The sequence below is a fragment of the Gobio gobio genome (genome assembly GCF_949357685.1).
Source record: "Gobio gobio genome assembly, chromosome: 18".
NCBI classification, from domain to species: domain Eukaryota; kingdom Metazoa; phylum Chordata; class Actinopteri; order Cypriniformes; family Gobionidae; genus Gobio; species Gobio gobio.
In genome coordinates, this window is record NC_137111.1 from 17,358,377 (window position 1) to 17,371,737 (window position 13,361).

At 40.9% G+C, this 13,361-nt stretch overlaps 1 protein-coding gene across 1 annotated transcript in view; it reads left to right on the top strand.

The window, feature by feature from the left end:
- Positions 1–527: 527 nt before the first annotated feature.
- Positions 528–13,361, top strand: part of pcdh15a (protocadherin-related 15a) — a gene marked incomplete at both ends in the record, with an annotated part of 306,543 nt that continues 293,709 nt past the window's right edge. Inside the window, one exon of the mRNA XM_079842239.1 lies at positions 528–618. Coding sequence (XP_079698365.1) covers positions 528–618 — 91 coding nt within the window. The remainder of the gene's footprint in view (positions 619–13,361) is intronic.

The following is a 13,361-nucleotide window of genomic DNA, read 5'->3' on the forward strand; positions in this document are numbered from 1 at the left end:
TGGCAATATCTGAAATCCTTGTCCTTGTGGGGACATATCTTTTGGTCCCCAAGAGGAAAACAGCTTATAAATCACACTACATTTTTAAGCTGTTTTGAAAATCTAAAAATGCTGAAGGTTTTCTATGATTGGTTGGTTTAGGGGTAGGGTTTAAAATAATTACGTCTATGGGAAGTCCCCATAAAACATGGACACCAGCATGTGTGTGTTGGGCGTTGGGTATTCACTTGTTGTCTTGGAAGTGTTTGAGCAGTATGATACTGATATCTACAAAGCAGGGTGGATGATATTATATTATATAAATATATACATAAAATACAGTTTAAATCTTCTCCTAAGTAACCTATCAGTTTGCATGCAGCATCATAATTTTTTATCACAATTGTATTATAATTGTTTATATAGTTCTGTAAATTTGTCAAGTGCTGCATGGTTTACAGTGATATATTGGTCTTTTGGACCTTTAAAATAAAAACCATCTCTGTCTGTTTTTCCGCAGGTGGGTTGGCAGTAGGCAGTAACTGAAGATGAGGAGGAGCTGGTGGAGATCGCGCTGTCTGGGTTTGGCGATTGGCTTGTTTGTTATCATCACCCAAATCTTGGCTCAAAACACTGAAGGTGAGACTCACAGTTCTGTGCATCATTCATTCCCTGTCACTAGCACCTTGCTCCAGGACCGTAACTTTCCATTTTGTTCCTGGAGTTGGTGAAATGGGATGTTACAGCCCAGCGTTTATGCTCTGAGCGAAGTCAGAGAGATAATTGTATCTCTATCTCTGTGTGGCAGCGTCTCACAAATCGGTCTCTGCATCTTCTCTGCACACCTTCATTACCGAAGCAGCCAGATTCAGCTCTCCAAACTGAGCGTCTGATGATGTATGAATTATACCGTCACGTCTGCCAAAGACAAACTGACAACCGTAATAAAAATCTCAAAACGTTGCTGGAAATGCCGTGAGGCTGAGTGGAAATAGAGGCAAATAAATTGTGGCTATTGTCAGACTGTTCAGATTAGCAGTTGAGGATAAAAGATTGGTGGGCGTCTGTAGTTGACATTTTCAGATATCCTTGTCTTTTTCATGCAGCGTTTATTGTTATTGATTTTTGTATGATTTGAAAAGCGCAGTGAGGATGTTATGTGTGGGGCTGGGTGGTAAAATTGTGTAAAATGGTTGATGGTTGTAATTCTGCAGTACTCTGCAATACACTACAGAATATCCATGGTGCAATTTCATACAGCAATCTGTAAATAGTGTTGTAGTCAGGTACTTCCAGTGTACACACTGCTTCATTAATTATAGTCATTTAGATATGTGTAGCTTGTAATGTAGACATACACTGTAAAAAGTGGTAACCTGCAATATTTATTTTAAAGAGCTATTTCTACCTGATCTGACCCTTATATTTTGTTTTGTTGGTGTAACCTACAATAATTAGGTTGATTCAATAATGTTTAATTTTTAATGTTTTTATTTGAAAAATAAATTCTTTTGATATTACCACATGAAGGTTAGGTTTTTAGGTTACCATTTTTTCAGTGTAGTGCAGCTGAATGTTATTTGTGATTGCCAAGCAATGTTGCATTTTGGCTCATTGATATACAGTAAACAAATGTCCATCAATTGGCTATTTATCGGCAAGATAAATATATTTGTGATTTGTCTCATTAAAAACTCTAACTTGATCCAAACCTGACAATCCAAGAATGCACTGCAGTGAACCTTAAATTTGAAAAATCTAATTTAAAGGGGATGGTTTATTTTAATGACATTGCGGATCGTGTTGGAGGATTATATGTTTGTTCGGAGCATTTCGATTTGTAAACAAGATTTGTGTGGAAACTTGTGTTGAAAGATGAAGAAACCAACAGTAAATGATTTCATAATGCTTTGTCTATAAATTATGTAAATCGATAATGTGGGTGTTGATACTGAACCCCATACCCCCAAAAACTTTGATTAACATGGAAAAGATACATTTTCTTGTGTGATGCTTCGTGTCTGGTTATGAGACTGTGTAGGCTTAGGGCTGTTTCAGAATTTGCATTGATTTCATATTGTTGTTAAAGGGATAGTTCACCGAAAAATGAAAATCCTGTCATAATTTACTCACCCTCAAGTTCCAAACCTGTATGAGTTCCTTTGTTCTGCTGAACACAAAATAAGATATTTTGAAGAATGTTTGTAACCAAGCAGATAGAGCAACCATTGATTACCATAGTATTTTTTTCCCTACTATGGAAGTCAATGGTTACTCTATCTGCTTGGTTACAAACATTCTTCAAAATATCTTCTTTTGTGTTCAGCAGAACAAAGAAAATTCACGCGGGTTTGGAACAACTTGATAGGGCTGTGCAATTAATCGAATTTCGATTTCGATTTTGATTTCGATTTTGCCTCCCAACGATCACCAAAATAGTACAATCGAGAAAAAACGATTATTTTGCCATGTTCAGTTTTGCAAGAACACTCTCATTTTGTCTTGCGTTCTGAATGAAACGCGCACATCCGCCCCTCCGCCCCTCCGCCCCTCCCGAAGCCACAAACTCTCATGTCGTGAGTCTTGTGTGCATATCATCCGCTGGAATTTAAAAACTTGGCGCGAGTAAAGATGGCATAAGGAGGGCAGTTACAGCAGCGTTTGGGGAGCAAAAAAGGCAAAACCAACTCCGTTGTCTGGGAACAGTTTGGCTTCGAGGAATCAGACTACGAGCAGAAACATGCTACGTGCAAGATTTGCTACATGGTAGTGGCTGCAACGCAAGAGAACACCACAAATTTGTTTAACCACTTGAAAATTAAACACAGAGTGACCTATGACAATCTAATAAAGAAACAAAAACTGACGAGAGCAGGGGTGCCGTGTAAACGTCCTTTTTTTCCTTCATATTTTTCAAATAATTATCTCTTTGTAAACTTTGTTCAATGCATGCGAGTGCTGCCGTATGTTCGAATATGACCAGCTATTTTCGCCATCATCACCCGGGTGTAGTGCCAGAAGACGTGAATGAGAAGTAGCGCGCTGTGAGAAAATGTTTCTCTGTGCACTCATCCGAGAGTGCGCACACGTCTCACAGCGCGCAAATATTGAGTTCTCTTTCAAGTCTTGCTCTTGAACGGACGAACTCACACAAAACGTATGTCAACATGTCCATCTTGATGAGTATCCTAGCAGACATAGTCTGTATATGCCTTGAGTAAACTTTATACAGTCGATAAAGACGACGCATATCCATGCTTTAGGTCTTAAAGAGGCTGTAGCCTTTACTGCTGACTGTTTAATGTCAAACAACAAAAGACAAGGACATCACTCACTGCTCTTGATTGAATAGCTTTTGTAAGTTTAATAGGATTAATCTTTAATTTATGCACTCAAATATGCAATGTTATTTTACATTTGATACATTTCTGTACCTTAAAACTAATTGTAGTGGCAAAAACAATGTTGGGTTTTTCCTGTAACCCCCTGTTATTGTTTCCAACCACCTGGAGAATGCGAGTACAGGGTCAGACTCACAGCCCGAATCCAAGAAAATCCAAGAGTGTTGTCGTTGAATGCTTGTCGAATTTTATTGCAAATAAATATAAAGTACAAAACAAAAATGTCTTTAAACGTTCCTTTGTAGTGCTTGGAGTTCAGCTTTCTCAGCTTTCTCATACAGGCCAAGCTCCAGTAACTCAGATCGAGGCCGAGGTCAAAGACTGTATCTGCCGGCACGCCTTCTCCTTCTGTTCTCTCCTTCTGCGCTTCAAGCTCCAACTTATAGGATAGCGCCCTCTCTGGCTGTAGAAGGTGTACCACTCAAATGCAACAGAAAAGACAATTATAAGTAAATTATGAAACCAAAAAATAAACTCAAATGCGGCTCCTACACACCGGCCCCTAATTGTTCTCTATAGAATCAATTATTTAAAATAAATACAAAAAAGGAGCCAGAAATCAAATAATCTCTTAATATTTTTAGAAAAATATGTATATATACATGTATACATTACATCCCTTATTGGTGATCGTTAAGAGGCACCGGACACTCTTCATTTTCCAGGATTCGGCACAGCTTGGTAATAGGCCTATCAAGGATTGAAGTCTGTGTCTGGAGCTTCACGGATCGGACCAGCCCCTTTCGATCAGGCTTGGTTTCTAGAACTCTTCCTAATGGCCATGACCCTCTAGGAGCAGTGGGGTCAATCACCAGAACAAGATCTCCAACATTCAGGTTCTTCTTCACTACAGTCCATTTTTGCCTTTCCTGGAGTAGAAGAAGGTATTCTTTAGTCCATCTATGCCAGAAGAGATCTGCCATGTACTGGACCTGTTTCCAGCGGCGTCTAGCATAAAGGTCTGACTTCAGGAAGATTCCAGGAGGCATAATGGGCTGGGTTTTCAGCAGGAGGAGGTGGTTTGGGGTCAGCGGTTCTAGGTCGTATGGGTCTGAGGACACTGTGGAGAGAGGACTGTTGTTTAGAATAGCCTCTACCTCACAGAATAGAGTTTGAAGACCTTCATCATCGATGGACTGTTGATGGAGTGTGGAGTTCAGCACACAACGAACAGATCTTATAAGCCTTTCCCAGACTCCGCCATGGTGCGATGCAGCTGGTGGGTTGAAACTCCACTCGATTCCATCAGGAAACAGGGCATCCTGGATCTTCAACTTGTCCAGTGTCGCCAGAGCTTTCTTGAGTTCCACCTGAGCACCCACCAAGTTTGTTCCGTTGTCAGATCTGATGTGCTTAATCTGCCCCCTTCTGCAAACAAATCTCCTCAAAGCGTGAATGCATGAGTCAGTGTCTAATGAAAAAGCTACTTCCAAATGAATAGCTCTGCTAGACATACATGTAAACAGAACTCCATACCTTTTGATGGTGCTTCTTCCTCGCCTCACTTCAATCGGGCCAAAGTAGTCCAATCCAACATTGGTAAAGGGAGGGAGGTCAGGTAGGATTCTTTCTAGTGGCAAATCTGCCATTTTTTGCTCACCTGCTTTGCCCTTCACACGTCGATATACAACACATCTTGAGAGCACCTTTCTTGCTAAGGAGTTGGCCTTAATAATCCAATATTTCTTACGGAGTTCTGAGAGCATGTGGTTCCTGCCACTGTGACCACAACGTTCATGAGTGTGTCTTAAAAGAAGAATTGAAATGTGTGAATCTTTGGGCAAGATACAGGGGTGTTTAGTTTCATCAGGCATGGCAGATTTATGCATCCGGCCACCTACTCTTAGGATGCCTTCGTCTAGCACAGGATCAAGCCTACAGATCCTGCTGCTCCTTTTCACTTTAGGTGGGGTCATTTGCAGTGTTGTAATTTCAGCTGGGAATGCTTGCCTCTGAACATAAGAGATAACTGACCTTTCTGCCTGTAAGAGATCTTCCACTGTGAGGCGCTGTCCACCGGATTTGGGCCTGAAGCCCTCAATGTTTGGGCTCACCTTTTGGCTGTGGGAGCGGGTAGTGACTTGATACGATGGGAAGCCCTTTTATTTTTTGATTCTCAGTATCAAGGCCTTTTTTAGTTTGATGTACCATGCCACTGCTTTAAGTAGCCTAATCCAATTTGAAAAGTATGAAATAAGTTGGTCTGTGGGTGTTTCAGTGTTTATCACTGTTGTAAACACAGTAGTGTTTCTCCTGACCTCTGGATCATCCTGTAACACTAAGCCCAATGCCTCCACCTCTGACCAACTTTCCTCAGGTTTCCATAGGAACTCTGGGCCATGCATCCACCTCCTTTGTTCCATGAATTTACCTGCACTCAATCCTCTCGAGGAATCATCAGCTGGATTGTCTTTACTTCTTGCATATCTCCATTGAGACAGCTCCGAGTTATCCCGAATCAGCGAGACCCTATTGGCTACATACGTTTTAAATCTTGCAGTGTCACTTCTAATGTACTTAAGTACGGTTTGGCTGTCCGTCCAGAAAACGGAGGGCTTTAATGGAAGATGTAGTTCTCTCCTTAGCATTTTGTCCACCTTTACCAACAATGCTGCAGCGGCCAGCTCCAGACGTGGCACTGTGATGTTCTTTAAAGGAAGGACTCTAGATTTTCCCATGAGAAAAGTGACATGTACAATGTCCTGTTCATTAGTTTGTCTTATGTAGCTCACTGAGCCATAGCCACTCTCACTGGCGTCAGCAAAGGGGTGCAGTTCCGCACACTTTGTTGTTCCATAGCCTTTTGGTTTCAAACAACGTGCAACACTGAAGTCTTTTATTCTTTCTAAACTGTTTGTCCATCCTTCCCACCTGTCTACTACAGCTTGGGGCAAAGGTTCGTCCCATCCAAAGCCTCTCTGGCAGAGCTCCTGTAGCAACTGCTTGGCTGGGAGAATGAGAGGAGCAAGAAACCCGAGGGGATCAAAAATGGAACTTACAACAGAAAGTATGCCTCTGCGGGTATGTGGCTTCTGGCTTAAATTGATGTTAAACTGGAAATGGTCAGAGTCCACACACCACTGCAATCCCAGGGCTCTTTCCATTGGTAGGCTGTCTTTGTCGAGATCCAGTGTTTTGATTTCTTTTGCCCATTTTTCTTTTGGAATGGATGCTAGAACTGCCCGATTATTGCTGACCCATTGAGTCAGCTGGAATCCACCTTTGTAGCATAGTGCAGTGAGGTCTTTTACTAGCTGGATGGCTTCAGACTCTTCAACCACGGACTTGACACAGTCATCCACATAAAAGTTGTGCCGGATTGTTTCAGCTACCTGAAGGGGAAAACAGCTTTCATTGTCATCAGCAGTTTTTCGTAATGCAAAACTTGCGCAGCTTGGGGAGGACACTGCACCAAATATGTGCACAAGCATACGGTATTCCTTTGGGGTTTGACTGGTGTCACCCTGTGGCCACCACAGAAAGCGCAAGTAGTCCACACCTGATTTCTCTACTCCCACCTGATGGAACATTGACCTAATGTCAGCCATAATTCCAATGGGTTCTTTGCGGAATCTCCAAATGACTCCGACAAGAGAATTGGTCAGATCAGGACCCTGTAGTAGCTCTGTGTTGAGGGATACACCTTTGTAAGTAGCTGCACAATCAAACACCACTCTAAGTTTCTTCTTTTTGGGGTGATACACTCCATGGTGTGGTATTTACCATACCTTTCCAGGTGCCTGTGTGAGTTCTTCCTCTGGGACCTCCTCTGCATAATGATTTTCAAATATGTCATTGATAAAGGCAAAATATTCCTGTTTGTATTGTTCATCTTTTTTCATTTTCCTTTTCAAAGTTTGGAGGCGCTGTTCTGCAACTTGGCGATTGTTAGGCATGCTGACATCAGTTTTCCTAAAGGGCAACTTCAGATAGTAATGTCCATCTTGTAAGACCGCCTCATTGGCTATTTCTAAAAACCTTCTGTCCTCAACTGACATTTCGGTCTTCTCCTCAGATGCTACCTCACTGAAATCCTGATTATACTGTGAGATCAGAAGCTGTTCTAGACTTGTAACTGATATTCTATTCACAGTCACATTCTCTGCACTACCATCAGCACTTCTCAGTGGCCCATTTACAACCCACCCAATAAGGTTCTAACTGCATAGGGGCCCCCATCTTGACTATTAACAACCTCCCATGGTTCTATGCACTTTGGAGCATTTGTGCCAATCAACAGCTCCACCTTTGAATTAATGCTGGGAAGTTTGACTCGACTTAGATAATTCCATTGTGCTAAGTCTTTCTGCTTGGGAATGCTGTTTGTGGTAACTGGCATTTCTTTTTGAGTGAAAAGATCAGGAAGAGGTAAGAAGTTATTGCTGTCCAGTGCGGAAACTTCCATTTCAGAGACGACATGAGTCGGAACATTGTGCGTAGAAGAATGTGTGTTTTTCTTCCCTTCAGATTGAGTCGAAACATAAGATCCTCGGAGCAGAAGGTGGCGGAGGATCCAGGGTCCAGGAGAGCATACACCTGTAAGACTTGGCTGCCCTTTGCTGCCTTAACCTGAACTGGGACAATGGACAGCACACTCTCTTGGTCTCCGGCCCCTATATGACCACATAACCCTGCTGATGCATTGCTTGCAACATCAGAGGGTCTCTCTGCCTTTTTGATGATACTATCTTTGGCCTCAATATGTAGGACACTAGGGTGAGCTTGCTTACATACTTTACAGCTGAGACGTCTTTTGCAGTCTCTGCTAATGTGGCCTGTGGAGAGACATCCAAAGCACATGCCTTTAGTCTTTATAAAACTGAGCTTGTCTCTATGTGTTATCTTTAAAAAGTCTTTACACAAGTCCAATGTGTGTCTTAAGCTACAGAAGGGGCAAGAAAGATCAAACTTCATCTGCTTTTGGGCAATAGCTATACTAGTGGCAAAACTACTGCCAGATGACTTCGAGGCCTGTGATTTGACTGGGGATCTAGCCTTGGCTCTACTAGCCGACTGATCTTCAAGGTCACCAAATACTGGATCAGCTGCTATACGAGCTTGTGTTTCAATAAAGCAGACTAGATCTAAAATCCTTACCCTACGACTACGTTGTTCTTGCAGCTCATAAGCCTTGTTACGCCATCTCTCCCGAAGCTTGTATGGTAGCTTGAGCACAATGCTTCTCATATTGGATACTGTATCCAGCTCCTCCATATATTCCATTTCCTCCATAGCATTGCAGCAGCTCCTAAGGAACATGGCATAATCCTGTAGTGATTTAAAATCCTCAGATTTTATTTGGGACCAGGATAGGGCTTTTTCCAAGTAAGCACAAGAGATCTTGTATTCGTTTCCAAAATTTTCCTTTAGCAACTCCTTTGCTCTCTTGTAGCCTCTATCTTGTGACAAGTACTCACAGCTCTTGACTAGCCTTTGTGCTAGGCCTCTAGTATATTGAATAAGAAACTGCAATCTATCTTTATTGTTATCAGTTTTGCTTTCAACCATATTTTCAAAGGAGTGAATGAATGACTTGTACTCAAGAACTTGGCCATCAAAGAGTGGAATGCTACCTTGCGGTAGTGTAGACAGAAGTTGCTGTTTCATAAGAATCTTCGTTAATTCACTTTGCCTTTCCAGAATTTTAATCATGTGGCTTTCTTGTGCTGAACTGGGTGTAAGAATTTGCCCTTGAGGTATATTGGACTGAATGGCTGGGACTGACCTTGCTGACGGAGGAATGACGAGCTGAGGTCTGCTGTAGCTGTGGCCGGATATCACTGTTAGCCAGGGGCTGAAAAACAGGTCTGTTGTGAGGAGGAAATTGAACTTGAACACCTGGCCTGGTTTTAACTACTGGGGAAGTCCCTTCATGGAAATAAAGCGAGCTATCAAGCTTTTCATCCAATGGTACATGTGTCACTGTTGATTTTGTCTTCACTTCATCTGCTTCTGCACCCAACAAAGGCATCTGAACTGTGACATCAGACTGGGCAGGTTTATACATTTCTACTTCAACTTCTTTCAGATAATTAATTTTTGCAGTAGTGGCTTCAATTTCAGAACGCAACTCTAAAGCTTCTCTCTTTTTCCTTAGAATATGCTCCTGCTCCTCAATTGCATGCCTTTCTTGCAGCTTTGCAGCTTTAGCCATTAAAGCTACTCTCTCTGCCTCTGCACTAATGCGCAATGATACAGACGATGTATGTGATCTAAATGATTGTGCATCAGTATCAGTATCATAATCATCTACTTGGGTGACAGAAGAGGTGGCTTCAACTATGGCTTGGGAACCTGGGTTTTCTATGGCTGAAATCCAATTTTCAACATTAGCCATAAAAGCCTTTATCTGTACCCATCTAGGCTGATACCATGTTTCGTGGTCTTCTTGATTTGCTTCCTCATCCAACATTTCACTATAGGAGGCATGCACGGCTTTGAACTCTTCAAGAAATGTATTAAACTTAATCATGTTTTGTTTAACTTCATCCAGAAATTCCGGACTAGTCATTAAATCATTCACAATGTTCATCCTCCGTGTTACATGTGACATTTTTCCTCCTCTAGATGAGCGCAATTGCGCAACAGTTTCACTCATGTCTTTAACAGGGTTTGTTTCTTCTTTGTTAGAATCAGCCATTATTCTCAAAAAAAAAACTTCCCAAAATCTCAGAAGGTATTTATCTTACTTCAATCAATCAAAAAGTTCTCAAAAATGTTGAAAGCAGTTCGTATTCATTCCTTAAATCAACATATCTTTGCATTTAATTCGTTCCAATTTGGCTGTGTTTTCACAACGGCAAACTGCCTTACACCGCTCTTAATTGTTTATCACAGTTCACCAACTCACAAACCTGCGGTGAGATTGGTTTCTATATCCTTCAAATATTATTCACTTTGAAAGCACATACCTCCACGTGTTTCTTTGTTTGGCTTGCCTCACTTAGACCGACGCTTCCTTTGTCTTCATATCGCGTAGTTTCAACATAAATCTGTCTTTGATCAATTCACAGCAAGTCTTTGACGAAATGTAGTGGCAAAAACAATGTTGGGTTTTTCCTGTAACCCCCTGTTATTGTTTCCAACCACCTGGAGAATGCGAGTACAGGGTCAGACTCACAGCCCGAATCCAAGAAAATCCAAGAGTGTTGTCGTTGAATGCTTGTCGAATTTTATTGCAAATAAATATAAAGTACAAAACAAAAATGTCTTTAAACGTTCCTTTGTAGCGCTTGGAGTTCAGCTTTCTCAGCTTTCTCATACAGGCCAAGCTCCAGTAACTCAGATCCAGGCCGAGGTCAAAGACTGTGGCTGTGTTCGAAATCGCCCCCTATACCCTTAAATAGGGCACTATTTGAGTGAACATCCATTTGTAGTGGTGTCCGAAACAATAGAGGACGTTTTTGAGTGCACTCATTCAATCCCACCATGCACCGCAATAACGAGTGTACAGTAGATTTACGCGCTGGAGAATATGCTTGTTCGATGCCCGATCGGCGTATCCGATCAAAGTCCCGCGAGAGCATTTCGAGAGCAAAACGAGAAACAACTGCTTATGCTTTTGAATCGTTCTCTCACTCAACCAGGCGGTGTAGTGTACTCTCAACGCACTGTGAGAGCCGCGCCCTGATGAATCAACTTACCGCTGTCCGATTCGCCCTATGTACCATTCTCCATTACTCCACTACTCCAAAAACGAGTCAACAAGATTAAAGTTAACCCTATAACTCTTTACTTGTGTGGCACTGAACTTACTTGGAAAGGGGAATAATAAAGTAACTAATAAGCATTTAATAAAAAAAATAACAATAATATGTATATAGTATAATATATATATATATATATATATATATATATATATATATATATATATATATATATATATATATATATATATATATATATATATATATATAGTATAGGCTAGTAGGCCTATATATTTCATACTTTATAGTAGGCTACTATTTATATTATGGGCGTCAGAAGCAAAAAAAATGTCGGTGGGTCCTTTAACAGAAACATTTTACTGGAGTAGATGCAATTTACATACAAATATATTTAAATATATCGGCTTGTTTAAACGTCTGGTTGAGGCAGACACACCTACGGAATACACAATCTTCATCAGCAGCAATAATGTAGGGGTAAGACGCATGGCGTTAAAATTTGACGCAAATTGATCAGAGGTTCGAATCCGTCTTTTGCCAAACTCGCACTGATCCTTTTTTCCATCAGATCGGAAAGGAATTTATTTTCCATGAATATGAAGAAAATATTAGAAAAGTGAAAATAAAGCCCCTAACGCGTTTAATCAGTGTTTATCAGGGTATGTAAACAGACGTGCTCAATTAGAGACGATACAAGTGAGTGGGCCCAATATCATTGGTCTTAAAAAGTGTGTGAGTCGATGCCATCTCCTGGCGAAACGCGGGAATTCATTCAATGCACGGCGCGACTCTCACAGTGCATTATGGGTATTCTCTAGCCGTCGAGCATACATCGGTTGCAAACTCGTTATTGTGGTGCATTGTGGGATTTAATGAGTGTACTTAATAACTTCCACTATGGTTTCGGACACCACTAAATGGCTGTTCCCTCAGATAGTGCCCACAGCTGAATCCATCATCCATCCATCTTCCGAACCGCACTGGTCCAGCCCAATATCATGCATGCAGGTATAAATGATCCTTTTTAAGATGATTATTATATTGTTTGATTAAGGTTACATGCTAGTTTCCGTAGCAGAGTTCAGGATAAATCTTTTAACTATTACTGGAGCTGCCAAACAGCAAGCACAAACTGCAAAAACGGCAGCCTTTCCGGCGCACTTAGTGTCCGAAATCACTCACTCGTTTTCTAAGTGGACTATATCAGTGGACTAATGTAGGGAATAGTGAATGAGGGTATAGGGGGCGATTTCGGAAACAGCCTGTATCTGCTGGCACGCCTTCTCCTTCTGTTCTCTCCTTCTGCGCTTCAAGCTCCAACTTATAGGATAGCGCCCTCTCTGGCTGTAGAAGGTGTACCACTCAAATGCAACAGAAAAGACAATTATAAGTAAATTATGAAACCAAAAAATAAACTCAAATGCGGCTCCTACACTAATGTTAGACATACCTGAAAAGCATATCTAGCCGAACCATATTGTTGATCTTATTTATTTGTGGTTATCATTTTTACGTGAATACTTTTATACTTTGATTTGAATATATGTTATATTATTTATTTTAATAGTTCAAAAAGTACAACAAATGTTACAATTTCAATTGAATTGTTGAAAGGTGTATTTTTAATAAATGCAACACATTCCCAAAGTCATGTGAAATAATCGTGTTACATAATCGTGATTTCAATATTGACCAAAATAATCGTGATTATGATTTTTTCCATAATCGAGCAGCCCTACAACTTGAGGGTGAGTAAATGATGACAGGGTTTTCATTTTTGTGTGAACTATCCCTTTAAGTCTTGTCATTTGTTTAGATATAGTATAATTACTTGGGAATGTTGTTGTTGTATATATGGCTGGAAGGAATCATGCCATACCCTAGGTTTTTGTGAAATGCCACCCCTGTTCCAAACTCACGTTATAGGTTAAGCTGGAAAGAGATTGACAGATCTGAACAGACTGCTCTCAAATTTTGTGTGGTGCCTGGGAGGCTCAATGTTTATACTTCGGGGGAGATAAACACTAATAGGATACTATATGAAAAACTAATAGTAGTCAATAGGGGTGTGTCGGTACACAAAACTGACGGTTCGGTACGTACCTCGGTTTTGAAGTCACGGTTCGGTACGGGTTCGCTACTGCAGGGGAGAGAAAACTAAATATAAAATTGCGTTGTTTAATTAACCCCTTAGCAGTCAGGTATCGCCGACGGCCCCAGATTTACTGTTGTTCAACATTCACTGCACGTTAAAACATGGTATAATTATAAAGATAAAAGTCTCCAGCTTTGTTATTTGACCACTGTTTATGAT